Genomic DNA, 15,665 nt, shown 5'->3' with positions numbered 1-15,665 from the left:
TTCCATTTATTTATTTATTTATCTATTTATTTATTTATCATTTGCATTTACTGGTTTGCTCATACACATGCAAGTAAAGGAACTTTATTTGTGTGTTTGTTTTGTATCTTAAGGTTATATATAAGAATTATAATATAAGACAAAGAAAATTTAATAATATTACTGTGTACTTCTAAGGACCAAAGTCTATAAATGATTGCTTAACTAATGACCTTTACTCTTTTTATGACAATTCTGATATACACAAGGGTCACGAGGCAATCCATTTCTTTACTCAGTGTGCTATTAAGACATCAGGAGCAACAATGTTCAGGTAAGCGCATACAAGTGCATATAAACTCTTCATTTCTATCATAACAATTATGTATCTATTGTGTATGAAGACAAAAAAAAAATCTGATAACATTGCCCTTTCCCTCATATTAAAGGTGCTCTGTTCTGCTCTGCTTGTTAGTGATGCTGTACAGCACCACATCAAGCCCATATAAATCTTGGGTAAGTATACACACAGTATTTTTTTTTTATCCTCATTTTCTTTTGTAGTTAGTATCGTGTATAAACTGCTCCAATACATATTTAAATTGTATCTTATTGAATGTGACTTTTGTATACTTAGTATATTTCGAAGCTATCTCTCAATCACATTTCTTTTGCATATTTGAAACATCAGTAAGGTATCTCAAGAGAGTTAAATGGCAGCCCCAGTCTGAGCTTTCAAAATAATTAAGATGTTCTGTATGCAACCACAGAATGTAAAGTTACAGCCAGATTTTAAAGACCTACAACTAAATAATTAATTACATCTGTGACTGTAAACCACTAGGCCTAAAACTATGCTATATTAGTTGAACTGTCATCAACAGCTTTGCTTTGATCTAAAATGCATTATTCTTAAAATATATTGGGAATATATCTAAATTGAATGCCAAAAATTACTTTGGTTTTAGTTAAATGGTCTGGATCAGAGAACAGACCAAACATTCTTCCACTCATAAACATATATAAAAAATGTACACATTTTCAGTGTGTAAGACAAGCTCCCAAACTGTGTTAAGCTTCTTAAAAACCTGAAATAATAATCAGTGTTGTGATTTACTTCTTAAACAGGAAAAGGAAAAATATACAGCAGTTCAAGATACAAGGTTTTCTGTCTTTTCTCTGATCATCATCAAGAAATAATGGAATAAATTTGACTTTAGAAAAATGATTCAGCATTATGCCGTAAATCTAACATCTTTATGCTACACCAGGGCTCATGATATTAATGAGAAGATCATGCTGGGACTCAAGGAAGTTGAACCTGTTAAGGAGCAGGATCTGACAGAGGTCGACGTTGATCCCCACATGGCCATATGGAAAGCTATGAAGCAGTTTCGCCAGCAAAAAGACAAAAAGCCTAAAGAAGACAAAGACAGCCTTCCATCTGACTTTCAGCACTCAGCTGGAAATGAGCAGGCTGAAGCCTACCTTGAACCTCAGTACTATAGGCACGGCCGGCTCTATCAAGAAGCTGAGAAGGACATGGATGACGTCTACCATAACATACAAGGACTACAGAACCATGATGACATCAAAGAGGGAGTGGTCCAGCCTGAGATACCAGTGCCTGACAAGGCTGAAGTGATGGAACTACGTGAAACAAATGTGTATTTGACCCCAGAAGAAGACCTAGATGGCCTGTATCATGAAGATTTTACAGGCCAAGTGTTCCAGGTTCCAGTCATCTTTCCAAAAGATCCCCCAAAGAAAGTTTATTCAGAACCTGAAGAGGACCAAGATCACCTCTTTCATAGTTGATCAGAAATAGTGAACTTTAACCGATGAAATCATGTCCAGAATGTCGTAAATTGCATGAATCTATTAAATTTGTAATAGTTTGATAAAAAGCCATGTATATCTCATTCTGACAATCTGCACATAGCAGTTAAAGCTCTGATAATGATCAGACGATTGCACGTTTCATTTTCAGCAGTGCCAGATCCACCTGTGGGACCTTGAGTAAGTCTCCTAAACCTCAGTTGCTTAGCTGTCGGCTTGGATTGTATGCTGCCTCAATTCTTTCAATTCTGATCTGGATAGAAGGGCAGGCAAAATTAATAAAAATAAAATTACATGCACAGTAATGTTGTGTTTTATTTAAAATTCATTTATAAATTGTATAAAAGGAACATTAGCAAGAAACAGGAAGCAGTAGCAAGAAAAAAATCTACCTAAAGGAAAAGGCAAACTGCCTGAACAGTACTGGCTCTTTTTTAGGGAAACTAAGTCTTCATGTCTTTGTCAATCCAGCTTATACTTTTAGAAGCGTGCAAGCAATTTCTACTAAGTCAATGCCTCAAAAGCAAACCTTAAGTCATATATTGGAAAAATGATTAACACCTAGGCTGTTCCCCAACTCCAACTTGTTGAAATGTTTTTTTTGTTTTTTTTTTAGTAATTAGGTAACTGCAATCACATGTTTTAGCATTCTTCAGCAAAGCTCTTCACGACGAAGGACTCCTTTCTTGATAATGATGTTTCCATATAGAGCAGTCTCCCTGTTGGAAAGATAAGAAAGTTTTATAATACCAAGCTATAATTAAACATGACCCTGAAGATTCATGGCAGCTGAGAATTATACTGTACCCTGTTGCTACAACAGCAAAAGCTTTCTTTGCACGCTCATAAAAAGCGAACCTTTCAACTGCATCAAAATTCCCCTACAAGAACAAACAAAAAATTTCAAATACATTTTTCAGAATAAGAATGAATTATTCAAGCATAAGCTATTATGACCATATCTAATATGTGAACTCTTATTTATTCATCCCTTAATCATTTTAAGTCCTCACAATTTTATCCTCTTCAGGGCAAAATGCCCAAACACATTCACACACTCATTCACACCTAAGGACAATTTGTGTAGACAATCCACCTACAGGCATGTTTCTATGAGGTGGGAAGAAACCTGAGAACCTGGAGAAAACCCACACGTCCACAGGGGGAACATGTGAAATGATACACAGACAGTAACCCAAGTGCTGGACTGTGAGGCAGCAACACTACCCCAGCTGAATTATTATATTGTTAAATTAAGAGAGTTCACTTTACAAATGTGAAGCAAAATTTTGTACCAAAAAAAAAAAAAAATTGTACAAATATTTCTCTGAGTAAGAAATCATTCTTAACAATTTCTGAGACATAATCCTGTCCTAGGCAAGGAAGATCCCAGCAACATACATTTGATCCCACTTGTCTGAGAAGTGCAGAGTAGCGGGGCCACACTGGTACTACGAGACCCTGCTGCTTGTCACTTTCCACTAGATCCATTACAGCTGCCTGAAAGAACAGAATTTACACAGTGAGTGCTGTATGGACAATGCTTGTGTAGCTCCTTAGCTTAAAAATGTTTTATTAATTACATGGAAATATTTTAACAAATACAGATTAAATTATAATGTGGGTTCTAAGATAATAAAATTTTTAGATTCATCTTATAATATTTACATTTTGGTACAAAAGGATTTGCCATAAACCGGCATTACCCACCGGACATTTAACATAGGAATCAAGAGGAAAGAGCTTCAATATTGCTTCCAACAGCTCTGGAATATGCAAACCTAAATAAATAAAACAGCCAATACTTGACTGGTCAGTAGAGGCACTAATATGATAATGTTTTATTTTTTTTAAACTATCAATTTTTTTTAAAGCATACCTACCATCAGCTCGTATCTCTATGGGACCACATTTACAAACTGAGGAGACAGGAAAATTTGCATCTGCAAGAACTACAAAGAGGGAAAAAAAGAATTATCTACATTTCCCAATCCTGTAATATTGTAAACATATACCATAATGTTGAGTAAAGTAGAGTATTTGGATGTTTATTTTCTCCAACTGAACAGTAAACACAAATTATTTAGGTACATCTGCTGTAAATCTCCTTTTGTTATTCATTTTAGGTGTGCAAGTTGCTGACTACTGCTACATACAGTTTGTCAGTCCTTCTGTACACCATCTATCAGTTGAAGGGGACCACCACTGACCAGGTGATATGTGAGCTGTGGATCAATCAATTTCAGCACAGTAGTATCAGGTGCACCAGTGTTACTGCAATGTTCAAATGTCTTAATGACAAAAACTACTACACTAAAGGATAAGTAACACAACTGGGCAACTGTCAGATTGTACACCTGCAACGTGAACAAACAAGGGTCTAATAGTGTACAGTGTAAAAGGGTCCAATGTGATTAAAATCCTCAGAAAGGCTGGTCAATGTAAGTGTCACTGCTGTGAATGATCCACCACCCAAATCATATCTGTTTAGTGGTCTTTTTTTACTGCTTTCTACTAGAATGTGGAAAATGTATGATCTGTGTGACTTTAACTGTGGCATGGTTCCAAATGGGCTGGTTTGAGCATTTCAGAAATTGTTGATCCCTTTGGATTTTCACACAAAACAGTAAGAAATAAAAAAACACTGAGTGAGTGACAGTTCCATGGGTGAAAAGGCCTTGTTGATAAGAAAGGTCAGATGAAAATGGCCAAATGGTTTGAGCTGCCAGAAAGGATATAGTATCCCAGATAATCACTCTTTACAAATGTGATGAGAAGAGAAGCATCTCAGCATGCACAAAACTTTGAAGCTTGATGTGGATGGGCTAAAACAGCAGAATACCACATTGGGTTCCACTCCTATCAGCCAAGAACAGAAATCTGAAGCTGTCATGGTCTTCAACTGTTCTGCTAGGGTTAGTCTTTGCCCATGATATCATTATATTCTTGTTCTTGGCTGACAGGAATGGAACCTGATGTGGTCTACTGCTGTTGTAGCCATCCACCTCAAGGTTTAATGTGTTGTGCGTGCTGAGACGCTTTTCTGCTCAATGGTTGCAAAGAGCTTATTTGATTTACTATTTTCCTTTTGGCACAGAGTGGTCTGCTCATTCTCCTCTGATCTCACTCATCAAGTGTTTCAGCCTTGAGACCCTCTGTTCACAGGACGTTTTCTTGTTTTTCGCACAACTCTAGAGACTGTTGTTTGTAAAAAATCTCAGGCTGATGTTTTAATTGAAGCACTTGAATGTGTCTGTATGATTTATACATTGTGCTGCTGGCATGACTAATTAGATCTGGTGTACAGGTGATCCTATTAAAGTGGACATACATAATGTCCACTTTGTAAATATGAATGTAAAACAATTTGGCTTGCCAACATTTAAAAGAATAAAAAGAGCTAATAGCATGCAGTGATATGTACATAAGTGACAGGTATTATAACAACAGAAGCGATTATAGACGTGACGTCTGGAATAAAAACTTTCTCTTGAATGTGTGTGTGTGTTTGAGGGAAAGATTCTGTATGGCTAGAGTCACACTGGCCAAACATGCAGCGGTTCCGCCATGTTGAAAAACGTCGACGTTACGTCACCACTCATGAACTCAAATGTTTCGACTTCCGAGGGAGCGCGTGCCAGAGGAGTGGACCGCTCATATGGCTTATTTGAACAAGCACGGTGAACATGACCCAACTTAAAAAAAGCAACAGAGAGAAATCGCTGGCTTTGTTTAGCCTACATTAAGCCTGAACAGACTGATGTCGCATTTATATTGTTAGACAACCTAAAGGTTGTGATTATATGGCGCTTACCCAGTTCGTCTCCATGCCCCATTTTAGCCAGAGCATACAGCAATTCAGGTGTAAGTACTGACGGTATTCCTTTCAGCACAACCATTTTCTGAGCAGGTGACAGCAGATTTGCAGAAAAGTGAAAGAAGATATCACGTGATCACACCGTGCCACTCAATTGGTCAGAGAACGTGCGCGTTCAAGGCACGCGCTGCGCTGCTGTCTAGGTGGCTTCGGCCAAAAAGCGTAAAATAGACTACTAGGCGTACAACAGTAGTGTGCAGTTTGAGACCTAGTCTGTAGTTTAGATTTATTTATTTATTTTTATTTTATTTTTATTTTACCAAACTTATTAGCTGATTGCCACGGGCTCCATGTGCTGAACTTGAAAAATGAAAATCTCTGAATACTGAGTGTGACACCACTAACAAGCATAATACCGCTTATCTTGCCTTTAACAATAGGTATTTACAAATTAATTAATAGACCCAGTGGTATAGATAGTTTAAAATTAAATTAATTAAAAAAAAAACTAGTGGTTACACATATCTAACTAACATCTTTTCATTTACATTACACTTTTCCACAGTGATACAATAGTTTAAAATCACTAATCACGATTGCTAAATAATATATTTTACCAAATAAATAAATAGGCAGAATATATATCGTATGTAGTGAGTACCATTATTATTATTATTTTAATTCTAGCATTTAGTGGACTAAGCATCAAACATTTCATATGTGCGTACAGGCTGCTGCATTTTAGATTTTCTGCATATATATATATATATATATATATATATATATATATATATATATATATATATATATATATATATATATATATATGTATGTATAGGCAATTCACTCCCCAAAACGATTATTTTATTCATTTAGAAAAATAGTTTTATTTCTTTAGATTTTTTTTCTTACGTGAAATCCCAGCGTGGCCATATAAATAGCCATGAAGTTAGACGCATAGAATAAAAAGTTTATCTTATTTTCAGCTGCATATAAAGCAAAATTGAAAAAGTCTGGAAAGAAAATTCTCTACAGAGCGCAAACGACTGAACTAACTTGGCATATTTAAACAAAACAAACGCACATATTTCTTACGAGCCTGTCTCTTCCCTGTGATGGAAGTGCGGAGGCGAAGTGAAGAGGGAGACTGATGCAGAGTGGAGAAACCATCCGGAGCCAAGAGCGTCTGATCAGTTTGAAAGCTCTTTTCTTTAAGCGCGGCACCACGCTGCTCTCTTTTTGGTTCTGCTTTTTTAATGAGTTTATCACGCTATGAGGGGTTTGCCTCTGCCAAAATGTAACGTTTTGCCTCTTTTGTCTGAGCAGAGCGCCTCAATTGGGTCTACATTTATTATTTTGACCTTTCGTTAGCAGGGGACAGACTTCAAAGCGCAACTGCTGCTTTGCTCGCTTTTTGGAGACCTTTGTGCTGTTTCGATGTGAAGAAAGTTTTTTTTTTCGCCTCTTTCAAAAGTTTTGTTCCAGAGGCAAAGAAGAAAGTCGACTCGAGGGGAATATTGAATGAAAATTAAAATCAATTAGGCTATGGACTTTTGAGAGTATATGGGAAGTCGCCGTGTGAAGAAAACCCTGAGATCCTAAGAGTGAGAAAGTGCTCTGATATAGTGGAAATAAAAGGATCGTTTCATAATTAAATTTGCTGTGCTCCTTTGTGACCCACACGCTGGATGTGAAAACAGTTCAACAAAACAGCTATTAAAAATGCAACTACCTAAAGATAACCACGCGTAAAAGTAATGTGTACCCCGATTTCTGTAGGCAGTGATACACTGTAATTTACTTTGAATTAATTTATAGCAAAACCTCAATGGAAATGTTGTGTATTCTTCTATTACTTTTTTTTTTCCTTTTCAGAAAACCTTATACATTAATAATTGCAAACAAACGAACAAAATGTGTAGTGTGAAATTTCTGCGCCTTTTATGCTGCGTTCAACTATTGACAATTTGATCAATTATTGTTTAATACTTAATTTATGTAGTTATTTCATTTTGGACGAAATGAACAGTAATAAAATATTATCTGAGTAATAAATAAATAAATAAATAAACATTTTAAAAATAAGTATACAAACTGACAGACACGTTTGCGTAATGCTTTGACATTTTGAATACGCACACTTTTGTGTTTATTTGCTAGGGGGGAAAAAACCAGAATAAATGTACGCACTAATCTTACGCGACAGCTCTCCACTTGTTATTACATTTTCCTACGTGAGACCACATATCAGAATAATATTAGCCACTGTAAGAAGAATAAAACCAGAGAACCAGAACTACATCCTTCAATATGAAATGCCCATTATTCCTACAAGCATAAAACTCAGAATATATTTAGAAGCAGATGAAATGTGGTGGCTGAACAAGTTCGGAATAAATGTTCTTCCTAATATTTGCAAACTGCCAAACTTCAGTGGTATTTTCTGTCTTCGTCAACCAGACTTCTGAAGGGAAATATTTAATGCTATACTTCTACAAACCTGTATAGTGCTATCACCACCTAGTGTGTAAAAAATGTACCTACACCATGACCCACATTTCCCAAGCCATTGTGGTTTTACTCTCTTGTCAATACTCCAAATGCAAACCAATAACAGTTTCTTTTGTCAAGATCAATCAATTTATTCTTTACCTCAATTTTTGATCTAGAAATTAATTAAACCTTGAAATGCATTACAAAAAGAAACCTGCTCAAAGATCAGTAAAGTCACCAATCTAATGTCACCTAATATTATTTACAAAAGTTTTACAAAGTGCTTGTCATTAAGTCAAAGTTTGAGTTGATCAGAGTTTATTTAATAACAGTACCAAAACAGCTCAGATCAAATGATTAAATGTTTTGTTAGCAGTCTTTCAGTAACAGCACTGGATCACAAGCTAATATATTAGTGTATTTAAATACACACTCTTCTGATCTGATCCTTTACTTGTCCTGGAAATCAGCTTTCCTCTTCTCAACAAATGCACTCATGCCTTCTTTTCTGTCCTCCTGTTTAAGAAACAATAAGGCCAGTCATTAGAATTTCTCTTAAAACAACAGTCTTTAATCTGTATTATACTACAACTTACTGTAGCAAAGGTGGCATGAAACAATCTCTTCTCAAACCGATTGCCTTCATTTAGGGACAGTTCAAAAGCTGAAAGGAAACCATATCTGTTAGATAAAAATGTCAAGAATGTACCAGAACACACAGAATATTATCCATCTAAAAGCCAGAAGCCTTAGATAAGGCAACATGCAATCACTCCACAAAGAAGACCAGAGAACTAACAGCAGTATTTTAAAAGTTAAGATCAAACCAACATATACTGAAAGCTTTTTCTAATGTGTTTTGATAAAAAGCAGATGTCTCATCATACTTTTGAATTTTAGGGAAAATAATCCAGTGAAATATCACATTCACCTGCATTGACAGCTTCCTTTGCGATGGCTGACACCAGCTTAGAATTACTTGCAATTTTCTCCCCACATTTGATTGCTTCAGATACCAGCTGGTCCACAGGAAACACTTTGCTTACAAGACCTACAGAGGTGACATGAAAATAGAGAAAACCATTATGCATGGTTTACTTATTTCATTTGGAATAACAGTACTTCTACTTACTTTATATAATTATGCTGAAAATATTAACATACTACAAACTATATAAATTATATCTATAATAACAAAAAGTATATAATAAGCACATACCAGATTGTTTGGCATCCTGTGCTGAAATCCTGTCTCCTGTAAGGACCATCTCCATGGCCAGTGACTTTCCTACTGCCCGAGTTAGCCTCTGAGTACCACCAGCACCTGTATACAAAATGTTAACAGAAAAAACACTTACACAATCTGCTATTTACAGCCAATGTTGTACCATCACAACAGTGTCTTTGTACACCAACACATACTTCACTTGGTTTACCTGGAATGGTCCCTAATAAGATTTCTGGCTGTCCAAACTGTGCCTTTTCTCCAGCATAGATTATGTCACACATCATGGCCAGCTCGCACCCTCCACCAAGCTACAAGGAGAGGATTGATTTTTAATGGTTAAGATTTTAACTTTGCTAAAAATATTTCTTCAAGAAGAAAGAAAATCAGAAATATTTCTTTACTCACAGCAAATCCATTTACAGCAGCTATAACTGGCTTTTTAACATGTGATACTTTGTTCCAGTGTGCCAAAAAGTTGCCACCAAAGCACTCCTGAAAAGTTCTGTTCTGCATCTCTTTGATGTCAGCACCCGCTAAACAAAGCAACATTTAATTGTGATATGACCGCCCATGACCGTTAAAAAGTCTACCAAAAATGCTCAGATAATATGAGGTCTAATTACATGTTGCATACCTGCAAAAGCTCGTTCACTGCCTGTGATGACTATTGCACCAACCTCAGTATCCTGTTCGAAGAGGTCCATGGCCTTACCCACTTCAAGCATTAGGCCATCACAAAGAGCATTCAAGGCCTTGGGCCTGTTTAATTGTATGAAACCAACATTCTTCTTATCACCTTTTTTGTCAACCAGTATATACTGATACTGTCCACCTGCAAAAAAAAGTTAAAAAGATGAATTCCATATTTGAGATAGACCTCCACCCAGGATTAACATTTTGTTTAATTATTTAGTTGCTTCCTTGAAGAATCCTCTTTCTTCTGCCAAAACAAACTTGATGGTTGAGTGTTTTGCAGACGTCAAAAGCGACAGACCTACTAACTATAATGTCTTAAAACTGGCATCTATTAACATGGGCAGATTGTTACATCAGAAATGTACATGTGGATAAGATCGTGTTCAAAGTAACACAAACTAAAATAACAGACTTCACAAGCAAACAACTACATTTTATTTTTAATAGAAAATATAGCACATGGACAGTGTTGGATGATGGTATAAGAAAACCTGACAGAAAACATTGTATCCAAAAATCCAACAGTCAGTTAGCTAGACACATCTGGTCCAGTGGTTCTCAAAATACATATAAGCAGGGAGCCCTTTAACTGTAATATTAAATTCACCCTCATCCTCAATAAGGGCATATTTTAGGAACATCGTGTAAATACTGTTCAGTCATTTACACATGATTATTAATGACATTCAGTATCAGGATCAGGTACGTATCCCAGGAACACCAAGCATGAAGCAGAAAACAACCTGGACCATCACGCACACACATTCATGCTCAGATGCAATGTAGTGTAGCCAAGCCAATAACCCATATGTTTTTTCAGATGTGAGAGGAAACCAGAGAACCGAGAGAAAACCCATGCAGACACAGAGAAAATATACACAGAAACTAAAATGTCTAGAAATTAGTACTATAAAAGATTTCTATTCCTGAACTTTCCACTGATTAGATTCCAACATATTAAGTCCACATTGAAATGATTTATTTATGCTATAATAGTGCTTTTCAAGAACAATTATGCTCTCATAAAACTTTATTCTGAGGGTCTTTAGAAAATCTTGCTCCTGTATGTAGCAAAGTTTGATATGCAAATGAGCATGACGACAAGCATGCATGCATATGACGTCACCTGGCGACGTCTGGGGCATGTGTTAGCTACGCTTCCCCCTGAAAAGAGCTGGCAGCATTTTGCCTCTGATTGACAACAATGTATTACGTGTGCTCTTTACACTAGTCTGTGAAGGTTGTCATGTAGCAAGCAAGGTCCGTAAGGGTTTAGGCTTTCCTTGTGCCAGAGCAGGTCCTTACTTGCTGACTAACGAGTAGGTAGTCAGATATAATGAGCGTTTCGCTTCATTACTAAGAAAGGTCGGCTAGCTGAATGACGTTAGCAAGCTAACCCGTGTCAAACTTTTACTATGATAAACTCTAATCTATAGTATGAAAGTTCACAGAAACAAAGGCGCGAAACACCAACAATACGTTTCTCCGCCGACAAAAATGAGGTGAACTGCGAATATATAACATATCTAACGTTACATAGCCAGCTACGAGCTGTTAGCATGTTTAGCCATCGCCCCGCACTGGTTGCTGTAGTACAGGACGCACAAGCTGGTCAGTGTGACATTGAACAAGGAGCAAGTGCAATCCAGCACGTTTCTTATTATTTTACCTGAGCTGCATTGTCGAACAGCTGCAAGTGCAGACGGCAGTAAATTGATGGGTTTCAAAATTGAAACGGCAGATCTGCAAAACACTGCCATTTTCTTCTAAAGTTCAGTGTTTCACCACGGCAGCACTTCTCTCACTCCGCCACTAGAACAGTGCTGAGGCAGGGTTGCCAGACATTGCAGAAACAACGTGTGGACGCTCAGTTTCCTTTTAGGTTCATTTATTTCTTTCAATTAAGGAAACATTCATGTATTCATTTGAACAAAACCTTAAGCCAAAACGACTTACAAATAAGATAATAAAAACGAGAAGTTGAGGGTTGAGATTTGCCTAACATGAGCAGGTGAGAAAAGGAGCTTTAAGTCCGTTTGAATGACCACGTTTCGGCCAGTATGTCCACCCAGTTAATCTGGCTCCCTCTGGTGACTGCATATATTCAAGAAAGACAGACTTGAGTGAAAGAATAAGCAAACACATACAGACATAGAGTTACGGATGTATGAGATGAGACGAGAGAAAAGGTGTACCTTTATTAGTTCTCCATAGGGGAAATTCAAGAATTTTAGGCCAAGAAACCTTTTGCTCCAAACTACATTTTTATGTGTTTATAGTACATTTCCCAGGTAATATTAACACACTTCATCTTCCAGTATGAACACCATCATTTTTTGACTTTACATAAGTCCTATTAATAAAAGTTCTGCATACCTTATCAGCATGCTAACTAGCACATGTTGCTGATACTAAAAATTATATCTGGAACTGTTTCTTGGAATAGAAAAATATATTAGTAAGTGTACCCTAAACTTGAATAAGTGTTTTTGATCATTTGATTCAATCTCCACTGCAAGAATGTATCTCAAAACAGAGTTTAATTTCACAAACCATGTTGATGGTAAAGCCCAGTCAGTCAGTGTGTGAGGTGTGACAAAGCACTTTGCTAAAACAGTGTGGAAATATCTGCATAAAACCACAATGAACAACAGAGTAAACAATGTTGCTTTACAAAGACTAAACAAAGACCCACTTGTTTAACAAATGCTAAGTTGAAAAGCAGATTTTCAACCAAGTGCTTACAGTGAGAGTGTGTAACCAGGTTCAAAACAGAATTTAAAGGTTTGCTAAAAGTCCTGATAGTGCTACTTTTTCAGCAGATCAAGCATGCATTATATCCTAATATTTAGGAGTGTAAGAGCATAACACTGTGACAATGGAATAAAGAAATCTAAAAACTTTGGTACTTTGTGAAGAACAAACCTTCTATATTTAAACAACTTAGGACAGCCTTAAAATTTTCAGTTTTCCCAGGCAAAGATTTTAGCTACATTAAGTTTGAACCCGGTTGTACACGTTGCACTTTATGTAGCTAAGACAACTACTTTTCTGTCCCTTGTTTCTGTTCTGTAGCAATATGTTATGTTGTTTTATGTAGCAGCAGGGTCTTGGAGAAACATTGTCTCATTTCTCTATATACTGCGTCAGCTATATGTGGTTGAAATGACAATAAAAGCTTCTTGACTTGACTTGACTCTTGACTTAAAATAATTTAATAACTTTAATAGCCAATCCACCTACAGGCATGTTTTCACAAAGTGGGGGTAAAACGAAGAACCCCGAGGAAAGACACAGGAAGAATGTGAAATTCTGCATAATAATCCAAGGTCAAGATCAACCTGAGGATCCTCGACTGTTGAAGCAATAACGCTCCTGCTGCACCAGGAGCAGGAGCATCCCTAATACAGGCTAATGTTGGCCATAATAGTTGTACCCTGTACCAGATTAGTGGTAGCAATTTTGATACGATGAGAAAGTGACATTGCAAAGTTATATAACTTATTTTTAATTAATTTTTAACTTTTCTACTTCCACAGCACCAATCTGTGACTAATCCAGAAGTAAATTTTGCACTTGCAGTTGTTTTATCAATTAACATAAATAGATCAAACAAAGCAGTAATTCGGTCATTGAAACATTTATTTTGTAGTAAATTTCAGGAAAGGTCAAATATGTATTGCTTAGTCAGGTGTTTGTTGTGGGTTTTATTTGATATTCTACAATAGCCGCTCATACATTATAAAAATGCTTATACATTACAGAATTCAGAGTAATCTCTCACACATTCTAAGCTCATATTGGAAAGTGCTTAAAGAAAATCTGAGTCTATCTGTGCAAGATTTTGGTAAAATGTTGGATTCCAAATGCCAAAGCCATTGTTCCATAGGCACATCTTTAAATAAAAATGCAACTACAGAAACAAAAAAAGAGCCAGTGTATACACAATTTTTCAATTGATTATACAACCACAATTTACATGACTGACCCCACAAGCTAGATTTATGTAATAGGCCGCTGTGCAAATACATGTGAAATAATCCCCAAATCAAACAACTGATACTTTAGATTCTGTATTACAGTAGTGAAATGGCAAACTACAAATTCTCAGATTAAAAAAACGAACAAACAAACAAACAAACAAACAAACAAAAAAACATACTAATCATGCTATGCAATGTTAAAGAAATCTATGGAATTAGATGTATAATGGTATAATCTAGGAACAGTTGGATTAAATATCTCACACACAGCACTCTTTTAATGACATTACATAGGAAATAAACCCTGATCAAAACAATATACATCCAATATCGTAAACATAATAATGTACAGCCCGTAACGGTATCATCCAATTCAAATCCATCTGAATCTGGTCAAAGGGTTTTTTACATTACAGTTGAAAAGCAATGTAACATTAAGCACAAAGTATATCCATCTGTAAACCCTAGAGACTAATCAGGATCATAAGGAGCCTGACATTTAGCATTAGTTCCAAATGTTGAATGAGGAAAAGAGGGTCAGTTACAGTGACTGTATAGTAAATGCTTGTAAATCTGGGTTCTCATGTCAGCTTACTCCCTCCCCTTTGCTCTAGGAGTTGTTCAAGCAGCAAAATAAACAGCACCAGATGGAAACTCACAACATAAATGACTATCACAGCCACAATACATTTAGGCGCATGGTGTTAGCTTTATGTGATATTGTCTTAATAATTAAAAAAAGACATTCCTGACCATCAGTTGTTCCACATATGTTGTAGATATATTTTATCTGTGATGGATAAAATATTGCCTTGGCCTTGAAATCAAATAAAAATGTATTCAAATTTACTACTATAATTTAAATATATATAAATGATTTCTATAAGCTGTCAGCATCTAAAATTCATCCTTGTTATTGGAGGAAAGAATATATTGGGGTCTAACTACATAGACATCTTTGAAGACAGTCCATAAAACAATGTGAAACAACAGAAACCATCACTATACTGTGAAAGGGAAAATTTCCAAATGAAAGAGATATGTCGATCTTCAGTGTTGTAGTTTCATATAGTATCTCCTTCTGGAAGAGCGATATTTAAATGGCTAATAAAAAGTGTGGCCTGAACAATGGCCGTATTCTCATATTGCTAAATGACTGGTAGCTCTGCAAACTATTGTCTTTGAGGTGTCTAAAACAAAATCAGAACAACAATAACTAAATGCTACATTACTTTTTAAAACAGCATATTTGATTTAATATGTAGAATTCTAAGCACCTGCAGGGTAAAACCTGCGAATAAACCATAATTTACAATATTCCAAGTGGACACAATCAGTCTAAGTGCAGTTGGATAATAGCTGTATCATGTTCTCTGGCTTGTGAGATCTCAGGTCTGGTGCTTTTTTCTGTTGAAATTCATTTAGTTCAGAGGGTCAATCGGGTTCAAGAATGTGCAGAAAGGTTCATCAGAGCTTAGTGAGCTTAATTATTTCATCTTGTATTCCAGTCATGTGGGAATTTCACATTCCTGCAGCCACTTAAAGACATAAAGCCTAGATAAAATACGTAATGAAATACTTATGTAAAATCCCAGTACAGAAAAATATGGTTAAGACATCAACCTTTCTA

At 36.1% G+C, this 15,665-nt stretch overlaps 3 protein-coding genes across 5 annotated transcripts; 1 reads left to right on the top strand and 2 right to left on the bottom strand.

Moving 5' to 3' along the window:
- Nucleotides 1-251: 251 nt before the first annotated feature.
- Nucleotides 252-1,831, top strand: si:ch211-217g15.3 (uncharacterized protein LOC368914 homolog). The gene is made up of 4 exons (XM_058377945.1): nt 252-313; nt 429-495; nt 1,108-1,142; nt 1,251-1,831. The coding sequence occupies exons 1-4, from the start codon at nt 306-308 to the stop codon at nt 1,795-1,797; spliced, it is 657 nt and encodes a 218-aa protein (XP_058233928.1). The 5' UTR covers nt 252-305; the 3' UTR covers nt 1,798-1,831.
- A 282-nt stretch (nt 1,832-2,113) lies between these two features.
- fuom (fucose mutarotase) lies at nt 2,114-5,792 on the bottom strand. 3 transcript variants are annotated; one of them, XM_058377966.1, is made up of 6 exons: nt 5,633-5,791; nt 3,702-3,770; nt 3,529-3,599; nt 3,220-3,318; nt 2,626-2,699; nt 2,114-2,537 (listed from the first exon to the last, which is right to left on the bottom strand). In XM_058377966.1, exons 1-6 carry the CDS (start codon nt 5,715-5,717, stop codon nt 2,471-2,473), a joined length of 465 nt encoding a protein of 154 aa, XP_058233949.1. In that variant the 5' UTR covers nt 5,718-5,791; the 3' UTR covers nt 2,114-2,470. The 3 variants fall into 3 exon arrangements, with proteins under 3 accessions (XP_058233949.1, XP_058233940.1, XP_058233956.1); XM_058377957.1 differs by having other exon boundaries at nt 2,114-2,699; nt 5,633-5,792; XM_058377973.1 differs by lacking the exon at nt 2,626-2,699.
- Nucleotides 5,793-8,429: 2,637 nt separating this feature from the next.
- echs1 (enoyl CoA hydratase, short chain, 1, mitochondrial) lies at nt 8,430-11,880 on the bottom strand. The gene is made up of 8 exons (XM_058378982.1): nt 11,722-11,880; nt 9,991-10,188; nt 9,762-9,889; nt 9,565-9,664; nt 9,348-9,452; nt 9,060-9,179; nt 8,725-8,792; nt 8,430-8,644 (listed from the first exon to the last, which is right to left on the bottom strand). Exons 1-8 carry the CDS (start codon nt 11,810-11,812, stop codon nt 8,579-8,581), a joined length of 876 nt encoding a protein of 291 aa, XP_058234965.1. The 5' UTR covers nt 11,813-11,880; the 3' UTR covers nt 8,430-8,578.
- Nucleotides 11,881-15,665: the final 3,785 nt, after the last annotated feature.

Source organism: Hemibagrus wyckioides, linkage group LG03, assembly GCF_019097595.1.
Source record: "Hemibagrus wyckioides isolate EC202008001 linkage group LG03, SWU_Hwy_1.0, whole genome shotgun sequence".
In the NCBI taxonomy this organism is placed as follows: Eukaryota; Metazoa; Chordata; class Actinopteri; order Siluriformes; family Bagridae; genus Hemibagrus; species Hemibagrus wyckioides.
This window is presented reverse-complemented; position numbering and strand designations above follow the sequence as displayed.